At 42.1% G+C, this 24,138-nt stretch overlaps 2 protein-coding genes across 4 annotated transcripts in view; one reads left to right on the top strand and one right to left on the bottom strand.

Annotated features, from left to right (window-relative positions):
• The window catches only part of TMC5 (transmembrane channel like 5), a 52,670-nt gene extending 47,405 nt beyond the window's left edge, over positions 1-5,265 (bottom strand). For 2 of the 3 annotated variants that reach the window (XM_070761141.1, XM_070761143.1), the window contains exons 1-2: positions 2,925-3,007; positions 2,725-2,838 (exon numbers count right to left, since the gene is read on the bottom strand). The gene's annotated coding sequence lies outside the window, so the exon portion shown is untranslated. Of the gene's footprint in view, positions 1-2,724; positions 2,839-2,924; positions 3,008-5,205 lie in introns of those variants that run through there. The other variant, XM_070761142.1, reaches the window with a different exon arrangement.
• A 3,393-nt stretch (positions 5,266-8,658) lies between these two features.
• The window catches only part of TMC7 (transmembrane channel like 7), a 33,148-nt gene continuing 17,668 nt past the window's right edge, over positions 8,659-24,138 (top strand). The window contains exons 1-6 of the mRNA XM_070761161.1: positions 8,659-8,805; positions 10,945-11,182; positions 13,523-13,671; positions 15,875-16,039; positions 16,256-16,341; positions 21,040-21,185. Of these exons, the coding sequence (XP_070617262.1) occupies positions 8,757-8,805; positions 10,945-11,182; positions 13,523-13,671; positions 15,875-16,039; positions 16,256-16,341; positions 21,040-21,185 (833 nt within the window). The 5' untranslated portion in view covers positions 8,659-8,756. The remainder of the gene's footprint in view (positions 8,806-10,944; positions 11,183-13,522; positions 13,672-15,874; positions 16,040-16,255; positions 16,342-21,039; positions 21,186-24,138) is intronic.

Raw genomic sequence — 24,138 nt, 5'->3', positions numbered from 1 at the left:
ATATGCACTATCTATATTATATATTTTAGATGTTACGCAAGACAATTCATCTTCACTCAGTGCAGCAGAACCAAGCCGAAAGATTGGATACCCATGAACTAAACTCAATGGAGATTTCCAAATGTAAAATAATGCACTTGGGGAAAAGGAATCCTCAATCTGAATATTGCATTGGCAGTTCTGTGTTAGCAAAAACTTCAGAAGAGAAGGATTTAGGGGTAGTGATTTCTGACAGTCTCAAAATGGGTGAGCAGTGTGGTCGGGCGGTAGGAAAAGCAAGTAGGATGCTTGGCTGCATAGCTAGAGGTATAACAAGCAGGAAGAGGGAGATTGTGATCCCCTTATATAGAGCGCTGGTGAGACCACATTTGGAGTACTGTGTTCAGTTCTGGAGACCTCACCTACAAAAAGATATGGATAAAATTGAACGGGTCCAAAGACGGGCTACAAAAATGGTGGAAGGTCTTAAGCATAAAACGTATCAGGAAAGACTTCATGAACTCAATCTGTATAGTCTGGAGGACAGAAGGAAAAAGGGGGACATGATCGAAACATTTAAATATGTTAAAGGGTTAAATAAGGTTCAGGAGGGAAGTGTTTTTAATAGGAAAGTGAACACAAGAACGAGGGGACACAATCTGAAGTTAGTTGGGGGAAAGATCAAAGGCAACATGAGAAAATATTATTTCACTGAAAGAGTAGTAGATCCTTGGAACAAACTTCCAGCAGACGTGGTTGGTAAATCCACAGTAACTGAATTTAAACATGCCTGGGATAAACATATATCCATTGTAAGATAAAATACAGGAAATAGTATAAGGGCAGACTAGATGGACCATGAGGTCTTTTTCTGCCGTCAGTCTTCTATGTTTCTATGAGATCACTTGAAAGCCCACAAATACAGACTTGCATAGTTAAGTATATTTAAGCCCCTCCATTTATATGGAAATTAAGCCCAAACTATTTATTTAAAAGCCCCACCTGATACGTAAACACTGCAAATTGATAACGCCGTTTGTGTTTTTGAAAGGCTAGTGTGATAAAACAAACAATGTTTGATAGGGTTACCACTCAGCATATATAAGCCCTTAGAATTTTGTTTGTATTTTATATCAGTTTACTTCTGAAAACACCAGGAAGAAATGAATGGATGTTTTTGCCATTTATCGTTACCCAAATACACTGTGAAAATGTAATTCCTGTACTGTAGTCTTAATAGGAAAAAAAATTCAACCCTTTAAAGTTTGTCCATCAATGAGATAATCAGGAATTACTGGTGAAAATTGTCAAAAAGATTACCCTACTTCAAGAACTTTAGTCAATCATTCCGCACTAATAATCATTAATCCAACTTGTCAGATCTCTTTTTCCCCTGGTCTTCCCCGGACCAGTAAATTGCGTTTACTTCCTTATTAGTGAAACCCTTGCAAGTGCCCTGTAAAATTAAAGCAAAAGGAAACTTCAAGAATCTTTTGAAAAGAAAAATTCTAACTGAAAAAGGCCAACAAAGGCTTCGCCGAATAGCAGGCGTAATTGCAGGGCTTACCTAGAGTTTGAACAATTGAGTTTTGGAGATTCTTTCTAAAGTGAGCACAAGGAAAGAATTTGCACAGTTTAGCTTGTATATGGTTTTAAGAATTGGACTCGGGGAAATTAAGATTTTCGGAATAATCTTTGGGTATTTTTTGACTGAATATTTGCAAAATCACAGCTTGTTTTAACCCTAGCTCACTGAATAAATTTTAACAGTTAACGTACAATGTACTTTAGTTCATGTTAAAACAGTGGTTTGCAAACAACATCTAGGTTGGGACACTAAAGTAAGTTAAGTGACTTTACACAATTAGGGATTCTCACAGCTTAACCTACCTGCCAACATTGTTGAACAGAGAAAACACCACAAAGGAATTAAGCAAAAAAACCAATTAAAACCTCTTGGCAAAGGAATGGGAGATAAATGTTAAGAAATGAGATACGTTCTCAGGTGAGGAAGAATGGAAAATATTCTAAAGTTGGCCTTGAAGGAGGGGATGGGGAAACAATTTTATATACAATATGGGCTATCCTAGAAATACAGGAATGGAATGAAGAAACGCAGAAAACAATATTCCTGCAAGGAAAAGTAATTTGGATCTCTGGATTTGGCAAAGATAGATAGATAGATAGATAGATAGATAGATAGATAGATAGATAGATAGATAGATAGATAGATAGATAGATAGATAGATATTTTATTGGCCAAGTGTGATTGGATACACAAGGAATTTGTCTTGGTGCATATGCTCTCAGCGTACATAAAATAAAATATACATTTGTCAAGAATTACCAGAATTATGTCCCTTTTCAAAACAATAGTGCTAAAAAGGATTAGGGCTGGCGTGATAGCACTGTTACATTATCTGAAACGCAGCCACAGAGAAGAGGGAGTCCCCCTATTCTCCTAAGCACCCAAAGAACAGAACAAGAAACCATGGAAGATAATCAAGGAGAGAAACAACCTAGAACCAAAAAGAAATTTCCTGACATTTAGAACAATTAATCAGTGTAACAGCTTCCCTCCAGAAGTGGTAAATGCTCCAACACTGAAAGTTTTTAAGAAGAGAATGGACAATCATTTTTCTGAAGTGGGATAGCGCTTCCTGCTTGAACAGAAGACTGCTAGATGCCTAGACCATTTGGTTATTATGTTATTCTATCCTGATAGGAAGCCTTAAAGTTACTTACCCCACACAGGATCAAAATAAATGTAAAATTTCTTGGCTGGCATCCCCGGCAACATTTGTTTAATCATGTCATCTTTGTACTTCTCCCTTTTCTTGGAAAACTTGGCATAAGATCCTGGGGGGAAAAAGAAGACAAAAGTTCGGTACCGTATCTTTGGCAGGCTGCTGGAAGAAATATCTGAAGCGCAGCTGCCAACTCACCCAAAGTCCCAGAAATTCAATCTTTGTCCTGCAGAGTGCACACGCTCATTTGTAGTTTACAGACAGGTGTGTGTATGTGTGTGAGAGAGAGGAGAATTAACTCACCTTGCTGCAACCAATCCTAGGCAGCCAACCTGAGATCAGATGAAATAGATTCTTCCGATCACCTATTACCCTACGCTGGGCTGTTTTTGCTCGCGTCACCATAGTGTTTTTTCTTCTATACTTTGCTCTTTCTGGATTTTACCTATTTTGGTTTCACTTTGTTATTTTTGCATTATTATTGTTGTTAACAGGTTCTGCCACCTGTTACTTTCAGCCTTTCACTTAAATTTGTAGGTAAGGAGAGGCCAATAAGAGGGTCTTTTAACTAGAAAGCTTTAATCTTCACCTTCATAAATCCAAAGGAAGTTTTACACTTTAAAGAAAGCCTGAATTACCAGAAAAGCAACAGATTATTAATCAAACGGCTAATGTTTGTTTCCTTTTCCACATCTGTGCAGAATGTACCGGTATCACCGAAAGTACCTTTTGTATTACTCATGGAATTTCGATTGTCTGTATTGCCACAGGAAGCTGACAATGTGTGTGTGTGTGTGTATTTCTCCCATAATTGTAAATATTCAGCAAAGACATGTGATATACACCAGGGTCATTCGACACAAAAATATGTAACCCTTTCCTGGTGCAGAGCTGAAGGGACTGGATACTGTAGCCTAGAGCAGCGTTTCCCAACCGGTGTGCCGCGGCACACTAGTGTGCCGCGAGACACAGTCAGGTGTGCCGCCAAGCTCCAGCTGGGCGGAGCGCTGCCGGTGCCTCCGAGCTCCCACTCGCAGCTGTCCCCCGGTTCCTGCCCGTTGCCGCAGTTTCTGGCGCTCTCCTGCTGGGCCCCAAAGAAGGAAGGCGGGAAAAAGGAGAGCGAGTGGGAGCTCGGAGGCACCGGCAGCGCCCCACCCAGCTGGAGTTTCCTGGCGTCGGCGGCAAGTGTCCTTTGGGCCCGGCGGGAGGGCACTGGCGGTGGGAGCGGGAGCGTGCCGGCTGCAGCGGCCCCAGGCGGTCGTGGGGAGATGGGGGCGGCGAGAGGGAGCATCAGCGCCACCCCTCTATGAGCAGCAAGACCCTCAGCGAGGGGGGCACGCCGTTTGCCTTTCGGCTCCGTCGCTGAGGCTTTTGCTGCTCCTGGAGGGGGGGTTGGCGGTGCCGATGCCAAATGCTTTCCCTCCGCGGTGGGGGGTGGAGGGCAGCCGCAGTCAGCCCCAGGAGACAAAGAGGGAATGAGAGAAAGGAAAGAGACAGAAAGGGAGGGAGAGAAAGAACAAGTGAGAGATAGAAAGGATAGAGAGAAAGGGAATGAGAGAAAGGAAAGAGAGAGAAAGGGAGGGAGAGAGAGAAGGAATGAGGGAAAAAGGGAGGAAGAGAGAGAAATTAGAAACATGAGAGAGAAAAGGGGGAAAGACAGGAGAAGTACCCAGAAATGAGACAGTAGTATAAATTTCAGGAGGGATGATTGATGATTGACTGTACAGGTATTTATAAGGGGATGTTACATGGGATTGTATATATGAGGGGGTTATTTATGTATGTATGTATGTATGTATGTATGTATGTATGTATTTATTTATTTATTTATTTGTGTCATTTTGGTTGGTGGTGTGCCCCAGGATTTTATAAATGTAAAAAATGTGCCGCGGCTCAAAAAAGGTTGAAAATCACTGGCCTAGAGGATAATTCTCTGCCTTACAAGGCAAAGGTTGCAGGTTCAAGTCCCAATGGGTATGGCTAGCTGATGAGGCCAAAATAAGGCCGAAATAGATCTATCCTAGTCTCCCTTAATTTTCAAATTCAGCAAAAAAACATGTGACACATACAGATAGAATTGTCGGCTATCAATAAAATTAACTGCCTTGGAAATGGCCCTGGGTTGGGCCGAGAGGCAAATAAGGAGCTGTGATGTTCCTTCAATACACCAGGGTGATTTGACACAAAAATATGTAACCCTTCCCTGGTGCAGAGCTAAAGGGATTGGATACTGTAGCCTAGAGGATAATTCTCTGCCTTACAAGGCAAAGGTTGCAGGTTCAAGTCCCAGTGGGTATGGCTAGCTGATGAGGCCAAAATAAGGCAGAAATAGATCTATCCTAGTCTCCCTTAATTCAGCAAAAAAACATGTGACATATATATATATAAGGTATTTATAATATATAAGATCTATCCTAGTCTCCCTTAATTTTCAAATTCAGTAAAAAACCCAAATACAACAACATATATATAACCATACCCAGCCACCAGTATTTATAGAAGGAAGGCAGCTCAGGTCTCGTTGTGTTCGCCCTAGAACAAGGACAGAAACACCAGCCTGAAGATGACGAGTGGGACCTTGTCGAAACGTCGTCAGAAATTTCCAAATCCTACATGGGAAGAAACCAGAATATACCAAGACCGTCATATATATATCTCTTATTGGTAATTAAGTTCCTAACAAAAGTAGAAGCTGCATGTGTTTTGTCCAGTTCAGAACAGAAAAATTTTGCCTTTCAATGGAACGCTTGATTTTCATATGATAAGGTCTGATCATAAATCTCTCAAATGCATTAATGCTGTTCTACAGTCTGTGGTTACATATTATGATGACCTCCTCTCACATCCCAATAAACCATAATTTGGTTGACCCTAATGACATGACGGCGAATCTATGGCATGTGTGCCACAGGTGGCACGTGGAGCCATACCAAAGGGCATGCGAAGCATTGCCCTATGCCAGCTCCAGCACCCATGTGCGCGCTAGCCAGCTGATTCGGCTTCCATGAAAGCTCCAGGGTGCACAAAACAGCACAGTGGGCAAATCAGAAATCTGTTTTTCCAAACTTCTGGTTTGCCCATTTGGCCATTTTTTTCAGCATTCCAGGCTTCAGCGAGGTCTGCGCATATGTGTAACAGCAGCGAGTGTGTGTGTGTGTATGTACATGCGTGGGGGAGAGGGAATGGGTGTGGGCACATGCGCACACGCTAGCACATGCACAAACACTCTTTTGGCACACGAACCAAAAAAGGTTCACCATGACTGCCCTATTTTATTGAGGTCACCACAAACAACCCACATGTTGCTTCGTGCAATGGATATCACAAGCCTGGAGAAGATTGGAGAAGACATAACCATACAAGAATTTCCATTTTTGTAGATACAGATTCAAAGGGATGACATCTCAGGGAGCTCCCATCTGAGACTCCGGACAATCTTGGTTAGTTATCTGATTTCAACGATACTAGAAGTGTCTGCAAGGCCAATGGCTGGTAAACTCTTAATGGCAGATCTGGCTTCCTCAGTTCCCCCCTGGAAGCACAATCTATGGCATGCATTCCTCGTCTTATGACAATTGAGACCACATTTTCCATTGCTAAGGCAGTTACTTGTTATGTGAGTCACATCCAATTGCTACGGTTGTTAAGCAAATCACGGCAGTTAAGTGAATTACGTGATTGTTAAACGTGTCAGAAGTAATTCACAAATGGTAATCACATGATTCTCCGATGCTACAACCAACATAAATACATATCATATACTAAGCACCGGAATTTTGATCAAACTATGCAACACTTGTTAAGCGTGGGGCCATTTGCAAGTCACCTTTTTTCAGCGCTGTTGTAACTTTGAATAGCTCCTAAGAAAACAGTTGTAAGTTGAGGATCACCTGTACAAATATATTGTTAAAAAACCTTTTTTAAAAATCAGAAGGAGAAACTCTGGCTTAGAATTCCCAGCTACTGACCTGCTTTTACTTCAAGCTAGCCTCTTCTTGCTTTTGAAATTTTTCAAAGATCCAAACACTGGCCAATTGATAAAACCAGCTAACGCAGACCACAGATCATAATGCTCTGAACTGAACTATTATCAAAAACACTCTTTCATTCTTTGAAAAACAATGCTTGTACAGTTGCATTCATCCAATTTCCATTCACCGCAACTGTTGTATGTTTGCTAAAGATAAACATTCATGTTTACCTTTAGCAAACCTGGAGAATGGAGCGTGGAGAATGCAAATGTGGATGGGAAAATAATTAACATTTCCTGCTGTTAAAATACCTGTGCAATAATTAAAGGATAGCAACAACAGGACTGAAATAATTTTTTACAACCCTGGGAGATATGTTGTTGAACACCAATGGAAAAGATGCAATTGATAATTCTCAAAGGCCTTCCTTTAGCAATGAAATTTATCCTGTAAAGACCTCCCTTTAGTCATGGCGATGATCAAAAGGGAAGAAAGTCAATTTCACAAAAGAGGCATTCATTCCGTAGAGGAAAGGGAATAATAAACGTTAATAAACTGCAAATCAAATTTGCAGACAAAAAAGGCATTCATTTCAGGAGGAAAGGGAGTAATATCCAGTTCAGATAAGAGAAGGCATTCACCAGATTAAAAAAAACAAAATGTAGAGATTTCTATTCATCATGAAATAAAACTAAATAAAAATTTACAATAAAGGTTCTTCTTTCCTTCCTCTAATAATCAAGAAAAATAAAACTGAATTTACAGATGGGGAGCCATTAAACTGAAGAGGACAATAAATAAATTAAAAGAGGACAAAGACATTCCTTTACTTAGAAGAACCTCTCTAATTTACTGAAGAAAAAAATGTTGGATGATTGAATGAAAAGTCGCATTTCTACCAGATCCTATTCCTCAAATGGTGAAGCGAAATAAAACAGGGGGGAGAGAAGGGAGAGAAATAAAGAAATAATTCCCCACGGTAAGGTGGGCAACGAATACATTTAACAAATAAATACATAAAAAGAAATTATCTCAGGGGCTGCTACAAACAAGAGGGAGTGAAGCTATTCCCCAAAGCACCAGAAGGCAGGGCAGGAAGCAATGGATGGAAACTAATCAGGGAGAGAAGCAACTTAGAACCAAGGAGAAATTTCCTGATAGTTAGAACAATGAATCAGTGGGATGACTTGCCTTCAGAAGTTGTGAATGCTAAAACGCTGGAAGTTTTTAAGATGTTGGATAACCATTTGTCTGAAGTGGTGTAGGGTTTCCTGCCTAAGGGGGTTGGACTAGAAGACCTCCAACGTCCCTTCCAACTGTTATCCTATCCTATCCTATTTCTATTCTATTTCTATTCTATTCAATTCTAATTCTATTTGTTCTATTTCTATTCTAATTCTATTTATTCTATTTCTATTCTAATTCTAATTCTATTCAATTCTATTCTATTTTATTCTAATTCTAATTCTATTCTATTTTATTCTATTCTAATTCAATTCTTATTCTATTCTAATTCAATTCTTATCCTATTCTATTCCATTCCATTTCTATTCTATTTCTATTCTAAATATCTCCTGATCCGCAAAGCTACGAGATGGAAGCTGTGTTTTGTTCCCAGGCCTCTTTGTGAAGAATTGTAATTTCCTGTCTAGTCCAACTCTGTTACTGTAAATAAAATAAAAACCGAATTTACTGGAGGAGAAGGAGGTTTTCATTTCACGAAGAAATGGAATATATAACCTATGAATGAGAAAGGGTTTTTTTCATCCAATTTTTGCCATTTATTCCGGAATGACGTCGCGTGTCATTCTATTTATTCCTATTTATTCAGGGGGACGCGAAATAAAAAGCGAATTTCCAGAGGAAAAGGAGGGGGGAGGAAAGGGCCCAACCCGGATCCCCGGTCTGGCCCAAGGCCCGAACCCCGAGATAGGCCCGCCCCGTCCCGCCCAGAAGGCCTCCCCGGCCCGGAAACGCGACTAAGGCGGGGGTGGGGAGGGGGGCAGGCCCGGGCCGAGCCGGCAGGAAAGGGCGGCGAGGCAGCCGGCTGGCGGAGGCCATGAGCGGGCGGCGGAGCTCGGAAAACCCGGCCGAGGGCAACAGCGGCGGTGGGTCGGGGCCGCCGAGAGGAGGCTTGGGGGGAGCGAGGGGAGTGAGCCGCGCTTTCCTCAGAAGGAGCCCTCACTTTGGGTTGAGGGGAGGCGGCCGCAGGCATCCTAGCGCCTTCCCTGGCTCTTCCTGATGGGTCTCCCATTCCTAGTCCAGATTCCTGATGGTCTTTCCATCCCCCTTCTAGGCTTCCAAGGGTCTGCTAGCCCCAATTCAGGTTGCAGGTGGTCTCCCATCCCCATCCCAGTTTCCCAGGGGTCTCCCATCCCCAACTCAAGTTCCTGGTGGTCTGCCATCCCCCTGCTAGACTTCGGGGGTCTGTTATCCCCAATTTAGATGGCAAGTGGTCTCCCGTCACCATCTCAGGTTCACAGGGGTCTCCCATCCCCAATCCAGGTTTCCAGGGGTCTCCCACCACAACCCAGATTCCTGGTGGTCTCCCATCCCCTACTCAAGTAGCTGCTGGTCTTCCATCCCTAACTCAGGTTCATAATGGTAGCTCCTATCCCCAATCTAGGTTCCCAGGGATCTCCTACCACAACCCAGATTCCAGGTGGTCTCCCATCCCCAATCCAGGTTACTATCCCAATTCAAGTTTATGGTGGTGTCCCATTCCCAATCCAGGTTCCCAATGGTCTCCATTCCTGACCCAAATTCCTGGTGCTCTTGCATCACAACTTAACTTCTTGGTGGTCTTTTATCCCCAACCCAGTTTAATGCTTGAGCCCTGGAACCATCAGGAGTCTAGCTCCCCTACAAGGAATCTTTATTTCTAATTCTGAATTTATATGGCAGGATTCCGGAATCTGAGTTTGAATCAGGCTGGTTGAAACCTAATTGTGTGGAATCCACACTCTGGGTGTTTTCAATTGAATCCTAAAATGACAGGCACTTGCTCTTTAGCTGTTGCAAGAAAGGGTTTAAACAATTACAAGGATAATCTTAGTTAAAGATAAGTGACCAGGTGTCCTCCAAGAACTTGGAGGCCAACTCTGATAAGCTCCAGCCAGCGTAACCAGCATGGGAAATGCAAAACTTTTTAGAACTCCTTGGAAATGCTAAAACAAACTTTTAAAATTATCATTAGAGATCCAGCATTTAACTGGTCTAAGATAGGATAGGATAGAATAGAAATAGAGGAATAGAGATATAGAAATTTATTGGCCAAGTGTGATTGGACACAAGGAATTTATCTTAGTGTACATGCTTAAGTGTGCACATGCTCACATGTTAGACAGTGCTAAACCACAGTGATAAGTTATGGGTCATTGTTCTGTATTTGGTGTTTGTTTATGCCAGAATCTTCAAACTTGGCAACTTTAAGACTTGTGGACTTCAACTCCCAGAATGCTCCAGCAGCTGGGTGAAGAATTCTGGGAGTTTGAAGTCCACAAGTTTTAAAGTTGCCACATTTTGAGGACCCCTGGTTTATGTCTTGCGAAGATGGGGTTTGAGAATATATTTTTTTTAAAAAACACCACAATTTCTGTGAAATGTTCAATCTGTAGCCCAGTTCTATGGGTACACCTGCTTTAATTCAAAAGCAAGCTGATTAAATAGCCCAGGGGTGGGCAAAGGTGGCTCTTCTATGACTGTTGGACTTCAACTCCCAGAATTCCTGAGCCAATCATGCAAGCTCAGGGATTCTGGGAGTTGAAGTCCACATATCATGCAAGAGCCAACTTTGCCTCCCCCTGAAATAGCCCTTTTCATGGTGAGCAATTGAATACCTCTTAAAAAGACCACATGCTACCGAATTGCCTGGACATGATCGAAACATTTAAATATGTTAAAGGGTTAAATAAGGTTCAGGAGGAAAGTGTTTTTAATAGAAATGTGAACACAAGAACAAAGGGACACAATCTGAAGTTAGTTGGGGGAAAGATCAAAAGCAACGTGAGAAAATATTATTTGACTGAAAGAGTAGTAGATGCTTGGAACAAACTTCCAGCAGACGTGGTTGGTAAATCCACAGTAACTGAATTTAAACATGCCTGGGATAAACATATATCCATTGTAAGATAAAATACAGGAAATAGTATAATGGCAGACTAGATGGACCATGAGGTCTTTTTCTGCCGTCAGTCTTCTATGTTTCTATGAATGATAAATGTCGTTTATTGTTATTATTCTGGCAGATGTTTTTCTTCCTGACCCCCATGTGCCAGCGGTCACCTTCCTCCAAGAACTGCCCAGTTACCAATCGATGAGGAGACGAAGATTAGTAACCGGCAATGTGGATACCTATCGCAGTTTAGCACGATCGGCTTATGGGGAGACCAGGAATCTCATCCAAGGGATAGAATCAAGAAATGTCAACCTGGACTGTCCGCTGAGAGAATGCACTGTGCCGCTCGCCGAGAAGCGACGTTTAAGGTTTAAATGGAAACGCTGCAAACTATAGAGTGGGCCTGGGCTCCATTTCTATTTATTAAAACAAAACAAAGCAAAAAATTATTTAGATATTTGGTAATGGATTACAAATGAGATCTAAGTACCATCTGTAAAAAGAAGAATCTACAGCAGAGGTCTTCAAACTTGGCAACTTTAAGACTTGTGGACTTCAACTCCCAGAATTCTCAAAGCTGGCTGGAGAATTCTGGGAGTTGAAGTCTACAAGTCTTAAAGTTGCCAAGTTTGGGGAGCCCTGATCTACAGGGTATTGTGATGGACTGCTTTAAACTTTCAGTTCTGTTTAAATATCCGCGTGCAATAGGCACGTTGAGATTTTCCAAACTGCATGCTGTATTTCAAGCTGCCTCTTCTTTGTCGGAAGTAGTGTACTACTTCAGACAAATGGTTATCCAACATCTTAAAAACTTCCAGTGTTGGAGCAATCACAACTTCTGGAGGCAAGTAGTTCCACAGATTAATTATTATTATTATTTATTAGATTTGTAGGCCGCCCCTCTCCGCAGACTCGGAGTGGCTCACAGCAGTGACAAAAACAATATACATTGACAAATCTAATAATTCAAAATCTAAAATAACACTTGTACATTTAAAATCTAAAAGCAAGGAACCCCATTATAAAAAACATGCATACAGTTATATCATGCACTAAAACTACATAGGCAGGGGGAGATGTCTCAGTTCCCCCACGCTTGACGACAGAGGTGGGTTTTAAGGAGTTTACGAAAGGCAAGGAGGGTAGGGGCAGTTCTAATCTCTGGAGGGAGCTGATTCCAGAGGGTCGGGGCCGCCACAGAGAAGGCTCTTCCCCTGGGTCCCGCCAGACGACATTGTTTAGTCGACGGGACCCGGAGAAGACCCACTCTGTGGGACCTGACCGGTCGCTGGGATTCGTGCGGCAGAAGGTGGTCTTGCAGATATCCTGATCCGGTGCCATGAAGGGCTTTGTTCTAACTGTCAGGAAATTTCTCCTTAGTTCTAAGTTGCTTCTCTCCTTGTTCAGCTTCCTCCCATTGCTTCTTGTTCTACTCTCAGGTGCTTTGGAGAATAGGTTGAGTCTCTCTTCTTTGTGGCCTCCTCTGAGATATTAGAACATTGCTATCATGTCCCCCTTGGTCCTTCTTTTCATTAAACTAGACCTGCCCAGTTCCTGCAACCGTTCTTCATATGTTTTAGCCTCCAGTCCCCTAATCATCTTTGCTGCTCTTCTTTGCACTGTCTCAACATCCTTTTTGCCTCATGACATGTGGATGCTGCAAAGTCCCTGATCAAGACAATGTCTTCAGAGGGGCTAAGACCAATCCAGCCGTGTGGGATCAATCACGAACGCGAATCCTAGAAAGAAGACTTGGGCACATTTTCTCTCTGGGTGAAGTGACACAGTATAGAGTTGTGTACCTCTTTTTATTTGGGAGCATAAGCAAATGGGGATAATTACATGTACATGTCAAATGATACCCAAATTTCTTGTTTAACGATGGAAATTTAGAGCTCAATTGTGGTCATAAGTCAGGGACTGCCTGTATATGGTTTCATAATTGGAAGAACTGGTAGTCACATAATTTGCGTAAGGGGGCTTTAAGACATCACAATATCTCCAGGACCGCCTTCTGCCGCACGAATCCCAGCGACCGGTTAGGTCCCACAGAGTTGGCCTTCTCCGGGTCCCGTCGACTAAGCAATGTCATTTGGCGGGACCCAGGAGAACAGCCTTCTCTGTGGCGGCCCCGACCCTCTGGAACCAGCTCCCCCCAGATATCAGAGTTGCCCCCATCCTCCTTGCCTTTCGCAAGCTCCTTAAAACCCACCTCTGTCGTCAGGCATGGGGGAATTGAAATTTCCCTTCCTCCTAGGCTTATAGAATTTATACATGGTATGCTTGTATGTATGAGTGGTTCTTTAAATTGGGGTTTTTTAGATTGTTTTTAATATTAGATTTGTTTACATTGTCTTTTTATTTTGTTGTTAGCCGCCCCGAGTCTTCGGAGAGGGGCGGCATACAAATCTAATAAATACAAATACAAATACAATTATCTTTTACCGGCATTTTTAAGTTGGAAACTACTGGACATTTGTTGAGAGATTAGTAGAATATATGAATGACACTCTTGTGTTTTTTAAAACAGAATCTATGGGAGGGAAACAGAACTGGGTGAGCCATAAATCAATACAATAATTGTTGTTGCATTCACACAATCCACTAAAACCAAATTATACTTAGCGTAATGTAAGAACATAACCTGTATTTTGCTCGTTCCAAAGCGAGAGATGAGATGCCTTTAATGTGTCTGCTTTTCTGAACAGGGAGCTTGAAGAAAAAAACATACAATCCCAATCGAAGTGGAATCAGTGGAAGAAAGCAACTAATAAATCACTCAGGAGAATGACAGAGAATACCAAAGAACTAATCTCTTACCTGGAATTGTGGAGATATGCCATCCGTAGCATCGAGGGTAAGTCTTATTTTTGGGTTTTGCCCTCTGGTTATATTGGCTTCTTGGCTGGCAGATGTTACTATAGACTAGAATGATATGTGGGGTCTTTGATGCTCTCTGAGCTTGGTTATTTCCTTGCATTCTTAGCAAAGTAGTACTGATGATGTTACTTAGTTTGGTAATAAGACGTCTCCAAGAAAATAACCACGCTCAAGAGAACACCAAGGACTCCGCAAATCAACCCTGAGCTACGGTACAAATATTGTCTTTTATCGGTACTAGAAAGATTCAATTCAATTCAATTCAATTTGTTAGATTTGTATGCCGCCCCTCTCCGAAGATTTGGGGCAGCATACAATTTTGGTGTCTGAAGAAGGATTTCCTGGACCACTTACTACGATCCCGTTTACTGTATTTTTTGGAGTATAAGACACACCTTTTTCCTCCCTAAAAGAGGCTGATACTTTGGGTGTGCCTTATACTCTGAATGTAGGGTTTTTTTCCAGCCCTAACTAGCTCCTAACGATCTTCCCAGCTCCTAACTTGCAAGCTCTTTTATTGTTACTCTCTGCTAAGAATATTTTTCAAGCCCTGTCTTTGTAGGGGTTTTTTTTCATTCTCTACTTGCTCCAAATGTTTCTTTCCAGCCCTAACCAGGTGCTAACAATGTTCCCAGCTCTTATCAGCTTGCAATCTCTTTCATTGTTCCTCTCTGTGAAGAATGTTTTCCAAGCCCTAAGTCTTTGCAGGGTTTTTTCCATTGCTCTATTTGCTCCGAATGTTTCTTTCCTGGTGCTAATGATGTTCACAGCTCTTACTGGCTTGCAAGCTCTTTCATTGTTACTCTCTCCCAATAAAGTTTTTTTAAAGCCCTAATCTGGGGATAAAATAATGTATTGGCTATGGACGCTAGCCAGATGAATACTGGTAAGAAGATTATTTACCCTATTTTCCTCCCAAAAAACTAAGGTGTGTATTATTATTATTATTATTATTGTTGTTGTTGTTGTTGTTGTTGTTATTGTTATTGTTATTATTATTATTTATTGGATTTGTATGCCACCCCTCTCCGCAGACTCGGGGCGGCTAACAACAATGATAAAAAACAGCATGTAACAATCCAATTAATAAAACAACTAAAAACCCTTATTATAAAACCAAACATATACACAAACATACCATGCATAACTTGTAATCTGGTGCCTCTTATACTCCGAAAAATACGGTATATGCTGAATTTGGAATAAGGTAAGATGATCCTCCCCCAATTAGACATAACAGATCATGTCATGCGCAAGAGTTTCCATGCTTTTGATTAAAAGAAGTGGAATAAAATAGTTATTACTCAGCACAAAAGATAAATGATGCTGTTTGAGCATCTCTAAAAATAACATCCTAAAATCAGGATGTTGCAGCAAGTTTCATTTTATGGTGGCATTTATGACAAGCAACTCTTAGATGTGGCTTGCTTGACTAAGATTTATTTAATTAACCATAATCGATTGGTTCCTGGAGTTAGATTAAGGCACTAACCATGATGGAATAGACCACAATTGGTACGCGAAGTGCCCATTCTGAGTCGCAGTCTGCATTGGTTGCCGATCAGTTTCCGGTCACAATTCAAAGTGTTGGTTATGACCTATAAAGCCCTTCATGGCACCGGACCAGATTATCTCAGGGACCGCCTTCTGCTGCACGAATCCCAGCGACCAGTTAGGTCCCACAGAGTGGGTCTTCTCCGGGTCCCGTCAACTAAACAATGTTGCTTGGTGGGACCCAGGGGAAGAGCCTTCTCTGTGGCGGCCCCGGCCCTCTGGAACCAACTCCTCCCAGAGATTAGAATTGCCCCCACCCTTTTTGCCTTTCGTAAGCTGCTTAAAACCTATGTCTGCCGCCAGGCATGGGAGAATTGAGATACTCTTTCCCCCTAAGCCTTTACAATTTTATGCATGGTATATCTGTATGTATGTTTGGTTTTTATAATAATGGGTTTTTAACTGTTTTTAGTATTGGATTATTATTATATGCTGTTTTATTACTGTTGTTAGCCACCCCAAGTCTGCGGAGAGGGGCGGCATACAAATCCAATAAATGAATGAATGAATGAATGAATGAATGAATGATTGGTGGATTGTCTTCATGCTGAATGCTTTAAAAAATGGATTTGTGCAATGCGGGAATATTTTTTCCCCAAATTCACATTTCTCTCTCTTTCTCTTAGAGAAATTCGGTACTGGGATCAAGTCCTACTTTTCTTTCCTGCGATTCCTGGTGGTCTTAAATGTTGTCATCTTCCTACTCCTGTTCAGCTTCATTACCCTTCCGACTGCTCTCGTTCAGTATGGGGTTGTGAATGGCAGCTACGTGAAAGTTCCCCCAGAAACGGGTAACTCCCTCTTCTCTGACCCTCTTTCCAGAACATGATTAGGACTTATAGGTTGTCCTCAATTTATTTAAACCAGTCATTTAAGCCAAGGATCTCCAACCTTGGCCACTTTAAGACTTGTGGACTTGAACTCCCAGGCTGTGCTCGATGCAGAATATTCAAGTGTTTTGTTCCTTCTGATGTTTTTATTTTGGCTCCGACTGCCATTCCTTACAGGGCCAGAATGCACCGTTTATACCATCAGCAACACCAAGGGATTGGTCTACTTCTACAGTTATATTATAGATCTGCTGTCTGGAACAGTAAGTCCTTGATCATAATTTTTCTTTCTTTCTCTCTTTAAAAAAAAATAAAAGTTGGACTTGGGGTTGGACCTGATGGCCTGCAAGGTCCCTTTCAACTCTAATAACTCTTAATAATAAATATTATTAATAAATATTTGTAACAAACAAATGTTTATTAATAAATAAATAAATAAATGTTTGTTAGTACATGGTACATGGTTGTTTGGGGATTGCCATGTTAAACTGCCTATTGTAGTTTCTTGTATTTAAGTAGTAATATCACTTTAAGAGTTTTGGCTGGTTCGCCATAAGAGGGCGCCAGTACTCTCTCCTACAATGATGCTGAATTGCTCCTTCACTTTTGTCTTTACCTTGATGGGGGAGTGTGTATTGCTTAGTGTTTGTCGTATGCAGTTTATATTGTATTGCTTAATGCTTGCTATGTGCAGTTTATGGACCGTTTCTGTTTTATGTATACAGTGATACCTCGTCTTACAAACGCCTAGTCATACAAACTTTTCAAGATACAAACCCGGGATTTAAGATTTTTTTGCCTCTTCTTACAAACTATTTTCACCTTACAAACCCACCGCTGCCGCTGGGATGCCCCGCCTCCGGACTTCCGTTGCCAGCGAAGCGCCCGTTTGTGCACTGCTGGGATTCCCCTGAGGCTCCCCTCCACGGGCTTCCGTGTTTTTGTGATGCTGCAGGGGAATCCCAGCAGCGCAAAAACAGGCGCTTCACTGGCAACGGAAGTCTGGAGGTGGGGTTTCCCATGGAAGGGAGCCTCAGGGGAATCCCAGCAGTACAAAAACGGGCACTTCTGCTGGCAAAAGGGGTGAATTTTGGGCTTGCACGCATTAATTGCTTTTCCATTGATTCCTATGGAAAACATTGTTTCATCTTACAAACTTTTCACCTTAAGAACCTCGTCCCGGAACCAATTAAGTTTGTAAGATAAGGTATCACTGTATATGTAAATACTGTAGTACTTAATCAGCATAACTAAGTCTGTGTCATTATTGGCTATAACACACACACATCCACACTCTTCTTAATCTTTGCTTGGTGTATGTCGAAGGTCTCATAGCCTAGCTATACCGAGACATACCAACATTGTTAATAAACATTAGCAAATAAAAAGTCCTTTCTGATTAAAAAGTCATTGCTTTCCAGAAGACTTATCCTTTGCTTGCGGTTGTTTATGGTAGCATATCTACCGTATTTTTCATTGTATAAGACACACTCTCCTCCCTCCCAAAAAGGGGGTAAAAATTTGGATGTGTATAATACACCGAAAGTAGCCAAAAACACGAGGCACGCAGGTGGCGATGATATGTGGCAGCAGCTGATTGGGGGTATTCTGGGAGGCTGATCTACCTGTCAATTATCTGCTGGTGCTGAATTTGGCTGTAATAATGATCTGAAGGTGACTTGGCTGGTTGTTATTTACTGCAAGGATGTGTCAGAATTTGCAGCAGCAATCACATCCAGAAAGCACACACAAATAACTGATCAATCAGGATTTAATAACTTCTATTTATATATAATATAACATGATGTAAAGATCATGTTAAGTGTTAACACAACATTTTATAAGGCCTTGGTAAGGCCACATTTAGAATACTGCATTCAGTTTTGGTCGCCACGATGTAAAAAGGATGTTGAGACTCTAGAAAGAATGCAGAGAAGAGCAACAAAGATCAATAGGGGACTGGAGGCCAAAACTTATGAAGAACGGTTGCAGGAATTAATTCTTCCAACCATCTACTTTAATGACAAGAAGGACTAGGGGAGACATGATAGCTGTGTTCCAATATCTAGGGCGTTGCCACAAAGAAGAGGGAGTCAAACTGCTCTCCAAAGCACCTAAGGATAGAACAAGAAGCAATGGGAGGAAATTAAACAAGCAGAGAAGCAACTTAGAACTAAGGAGAAATTTCCTGAAAGTTAGAACAATTAACAGCTTGCCTCCAGAAGTTGTGAATGCTCCAACACTGGAAGTTTTAAAGAAGATGTTGGATAATCATTTGTTTGAAGTAGTGTAGGGTTTCCTGCCTAAGCAGGGAGGTTGGACTAGAAGACCTCCAAGGTCCCTTCCAACTCTATTGTTATTAAATATACAATACCAAAAATACATTTTCCAACCTGGTAGTAAATACAGTGGTACCTCAAGATACGAACCCCTCGTCTTACGAACAACCCGAGATACGAACCTGGGGTTCAGAAAAATTTTGCCTCTTCTTGCGAACTTTTTTCGTCTTACGAACGCCAAACCCGAACTTCCGGGTTCGGCATTCGGGAGGCTGCTGGGAACACCCCCGGCTGTTTTAAAAGGTGACAGCCGGGCTGCGTGGCTTCCCAGCAGCCGCCCGAACCCTGAACTTTTGCCGAACTTCTGGGTTCGGGATTCGGGAGGCTGCTGGGAAGCCCCACAGCCTGGCTGTCACCTTTTAAAACAGCCGGAGGGCTTCTCGGCGGCCTCCCGAACGCCGAACCCGGAAGTTCTGCAAAAGTTCGGGGTTCGGGAGGCTGCTGCGAACCCGGCGTTCGGGAGGCCGATGAGAAGCCCCCGGGCTGTTTTAAAAGGTGACAGCCGGGCGGCAGCGTTTTTTTGCGGGTTTTTTTTTTGTTGTTGCACGGATTAATTGACTTTACATTGTTTCCTATGGGAAACAATGTTTCGTCTTACGAACCTTTCGTCTTACGAACCTCCCCCGGGAACCAATTAGGTTCGTAAGACGAGGTATGACTGTACAAGCAAAACACAAGCAGAGGAGGGGAATTTCAGTTTCAGTTTTAGTTTCCAATATCAGCACAGCAGGCAGCTTTATTTTAAATTGCTTTTTTTGCAAATTGAGGCTGGGACTTTCCCCATCTTTGAAACCCCCTTTGACCTTTTTCAGACCTTTTTCACATGAGTAGATATTAAACCATGTTGGAACTTAGTGAATAAACCACACTTAGCTAGGTGTCTTGCCATCATAAGGGAGGAGAACAGTGATCTGAAATCTTTTCCCCTCTCCATATATAACAAAAAACACGGGATTCGGTTGTGCCTTTTCTGTGCAAGCAATTTGCAAGATTAACAAACAGGAATTTGTAGCTCATGACACATTTTAATAATAAAGGTGGTGAGTCAGAAAAGGTGCGATCTGATTCTCAGTTCTTCGCTTTCCAAAATTAATACAGGATCGATCTACTAAACTAGGTTTTAAAGGGGTATTTAGCCACCTGCCTAAATTTCTTTGTCAATTCCTCCGCAGGTACACGCTTAGAAAAAGTGAATTGCATCAGGCTACGCTGGTGAATCTTATCTTTCTTCCTTCTTGCTGTCTTTAAGATAAAGATGATGACACCAGACCCCTAATCTAACACCTGCTAAAGGCATGGGGCAATAACGATAGCACAGTGTTCTGACACAGGCCTATTGCAAAAAAATTGGACCACAGATTATCAGATCATCCCGATAATGTTGTTTGCTAGGGACCCTCTTCTTGAAAAATACCTCTGGCAGATGGAAATTTTGACCAAATCATAACCTTCTTTTGGATTTCTGAATGAGCCCAAAGTATCCCAGCGACCATTTAGGTCTCACAGAGTTGGCCTTCTCCGGGCCCGTCAACTAAACAATGTCGTTTGGCGGGACCCAGGGGAAGAGCCTTCTCTGTGGCGGCCCCGACCCTTTGGATCCAACTCCCCCCCAGATATCAGAGTTGCCCCCACCCTCCTTGCCTTTCGTAAGCTCCTTAAAACGCACCTCTGTCGTCAGGCATGGGGGAATTGAGACTTTCCCTTCCCCATAGGCTTATAAAATTTATGCATGGTATGTCACTATGTATGATTGGTTTCTTAAATTAGGGTTTTTAAAATTAACTTAAATATTAGATTTGTTTACATTGTATTATTATTGCTGTTAGCCGCCCAGAGTCTGCGGAGAGGGGCGGCATACAAATCTGATAAATAAATAAATAAATAAATAAAGAAAGAAAGAAAGAAAGAAAGAAAGAAAGAAAGAAAGTAGAAGATGGATAAGGTGGATAGAATGCTTGTGAGACCACATTTGGAATACTGTGTTCAGTTCTGGAGACCTCACCTACAAAAAGATATTGACAAAATTGTACGGGTCCAAAGATGGGCTACAAGAATGGTGGAAGGTCTTAAGCATAAAACGTATCAGGAAAGACTTAATGAACTCAATCTGTATAGTCTGGAGGACAGAAGGAAAAGGGGGTATATGATCGAAACATTTAAATATATTAAAGGGTTAAATGAGGTCCAGGAGGGAAGTGTTTTTAATAGGAAAGTGAACACAAGAACAAGGGGACACAATCTGAAGTTAGTTGGGGGAAAGATCAAAAGCAACATGAGAAAATATTATTTTACTGAAAGAGTAGTAGATCCTTGGAACAAACTTCCAGCAGACGTGGTTGGTAAATCCACAGTAACTGAATTTAAACATGCCTGGGATAAACATATACCCATCCTAAGATAAAATACAGGAAATAGTATAAGGGCAGACTAGATGGACCACAAGGTCTTTTTCTGCCGTCAGACTTCTATGTTTCTATGATAAAATGGCTTGTATTGGCTGCAACCTAACCGCCATGGATGGTTTCTGTTTGCTGTGCTGAGCACGTTTCTCTAGCATGACCGTCCCCCGTTGCAAGTCTGAATGGAGCAGCTTGACTTTCCTTTGTTGAATTCTGTCCGCAGGGATTCCTTGAAATGACGAGCCTCTTTTATGGCTATTACTCAGTGGAAAGCGTACCTTTGGGTCTGTTGGAGTACCACGTGCCGCTGGCGTATTTGCTGATCACACTGGCTTACCTTTCCATGAGCTTTGTCTGGATTATCAAACGGTAATTCCTCCTGGGTAAATGAGACTTCCCTTTGCTAAGCCGGGGGTGAAAAAAATGACCGTTTTAAAGAGCAGAGTTGGGAATGGAAGAATTCTAAAAGAGCTTTGGGGTATTTAAAAGACGTGGGTAAGGTAGTCTAACCCAGTGGTGAAATCTACCGTACTTTTCGGAGTACAAGCCGCACCTTAGTTTTTATTTATTTATTTATTTGATTTGATTTGATTTGATTTGATTTGATTTGATTTGATTTGATTTGATTTGATTTGTATGCCGCCCCTTTCCGTGGACTCGGGGCGGCTCACAACACAATAAAACAATTCATAACAAATCTAATAATATACAATTTAAAATTTAAAATAGTTTTAAAAACCCATTTTTAAGCAGACATACCTACAAACATACCATACATAAATGATATAGGCCCGGGGGAGATATCTCAATTCCCCCATGCCTGACGACAAAGGTGGGTTTTCAGGAGTTTACGAAAGGCAAGGAGGGTAGGGGCAGTTCTAATCTCTGGGGGGAGCTGGTTCCAGAGAGTCGGGGCCGCCACAGAGAAGGCTCTTCCCCTGGGGCCCGCCCACCGACATTGTTTAGTTGACGGGACCCGGAGAAGGCCGACTCTGTGGGACCTAATCGGTCACTGGGATTCGTGCAGCAGAAGGCTGTCTCGGAGATATTCTGGTCCGATGCCATGAAGGGCTTTATAGGTCATAACCAACACTTTGAATTGGGGAGAAAATTAGGGGGAGAAAATTAGGGGGGGGGATTTACCTAGCAGATATTCATCTAGCTAGCATCCTTAGTCTAGTCAGCTTCAGCACATTATTTTATTCCCTGGTTAGGGCTTTAAAAAAACACTTATTCGGAGAGAGTAACAAGGAAAGAGCTTGCAAGCCGGTAAGAGCTGGGAACATTGTTAGCACCTGGTTAGGGCTGGAAAGAAACATTTGGAGCAATTTAGAGCAATGGGGGGGGGGGGGAACCCTGCAAAGACTTAGAGCTTGGAAAACATTCTTTGCAGAGAGTAACAAGGAAAGAGCTTGCAAGCTGGGAAGAGCTGGGAACATTGTTAGCACCTGGTTAGGGCTGGAAAGAAACATTCAGAGCAAGTAGAGCAAAGAAAAAAAACCCTGCAAAGACTTAGGGCTTGGAAAACATTTTTTGCAAGAAAAAGAACTATAAAAGAGCCTGCAAAGTAAGAGCTGGGAGGATCATTAGCAGCTAGTTAGGTCTGAAAAAAAGCTTCAAAACAAGCTACATTCAGAGTATAAGAGGCACGCAAATTTTTAGCCTTTTTTAGGGAGGAAAAATGTGCAGGCTTATACTCTGAAAAATACGGTACTTACCTTCCCTACTGGTTGAGAAGTGCACACTTTGGCACCATCACATGTGCTTTTTCACTCTTTGCACATGCGCAGAAGGCTTTGTGCATGCGCAGAGGGTTAAAAAAAAGAAAATGGCGACCGGTAAATGGGCGGAGCCTTGTGCTGCTGCCGCTACCGATTTTCAAAACTACTGGCAGCCACCGCTACCGGTAAGCCCGAACTGGTAGCATTTCACCCCTGATCTGACCCCATGAGTATACAAGTAGTAGTTCCCAATTTACAGTGGTTTGTTTAGTGACCGTTTGAAGTTTTAATTTAATTTATTAGATTTGTATGCAAAGCTAAGAACAGCACCGAAAAAAGATGAAACGGCGGTTTTTTGCAGTTACAACTGTTGCTGCATCCTCGTGATCATGTGATCAAAATTCAGGCGCTTGGCAATGGGTTCATATTTGTGACAGTTGTTCCAGATGTTCACACAATTCCCTTTTGTGGCTTGCCAACAAGCAAAGTCAGAACAGGAAGCCAAATTCACTTAACAACCGTGGAAACTAACATAGCCATTGCCGTGATTCGCTCAACAACGGCAAGAAAGATGGCAAAATAGGGCAATGCTCACATAACAACTGTCTTGCTTAGCGACAGATGTTGGGCTCAGTATTGATCGCAAGTCACAGTCACTCATGCCCTCATCACCTCGAGGCTCGACTACTGTAACGCTCTCTACATGGGGCTACCTTTGAAAAGTGTTTGGAAACTTCAGATCGTGCAGAATGCAGCTGCGAGAGCAATCATGGGCCTCCCTAAATATGCCCATGTCACACCAACACTCCGCAGTCTGCATTGGTTGCCGATCAGTTTCCGGTCACAATTCAAAGTGTTGGTTATGACCTATAAAGCCCTTTATGGCACCGGACCAGAATATCTCCGGGACCGCCTTCTGCGGCACGAATCCCAGTGACCAGTTAGGTCCCACAGAGTGGGCCTTCTCCGGGTCCCGTCAACTAAACAATGTCGTTTGGCGGGGCCCAGGGGAAGAGCCTTCTCTGTGGCGGCCCCGGCCCTCTGGAACCAACTCCCCCCGGAGATTAGAATAACCCCCACACTCCTCGCCTTTCGTAAGCTACTTAAAACCCACCTCTGCCGTCAGGCATGGGGAAACTGAGATACTCTTTTCCACCTAGGCCTTTACAATTTATGCATGGTATGTTTGCTTGTAGGTATGATTGGTTTTAAAATAAGGGTTTTTTAGCTGTTGTAGTATTGGATTTACATGCTGTTTTTATTATTGTTGTTAGCCGCCCCGAGTCTACGGAGAGGGGCGGCATACAAATCCAATAAATAAATAAATAAATAGAGAGAGAGAGAGAGAGAGAGAGAGAGAGAGATTAGATTGATGGATGGATGGATGGATGGATAGATAGATTAGGTAGGTAGGTAGGTAGGTAGGTAGGTAGATAGATAGATAGATAGATAGATAGATAGATAGATAGATAGATAGATAGATAGATAGATAGATAGATAGATAGATAGATAGGTAAATAGATGATAGATAGATAGATAGATAGATAGATAGATAGATAGATAGATAGATAGATGATGATAGATAGATAGATAGATAGATA

Source organism: Erythrolamprus reginae, chromosome 9 (genome assembly GCF_031021105.1).
Source record: "Erythrolamprus reginae isolate rEryReg1 chromosome 9, rEryReg1.hap1, whole genome shotgun sequence".
Taxonomy (NCBI): domain Eukaryota; kingdom Metazoa; phylum Chordata; class Lepidosauria; order Squamata; family Dipsadidae; genus Erythrolamprus; species Erythrolamprus reginae.
This window is presented reverse-complemented; position numbering and strand designations above follow the sequence as displayed.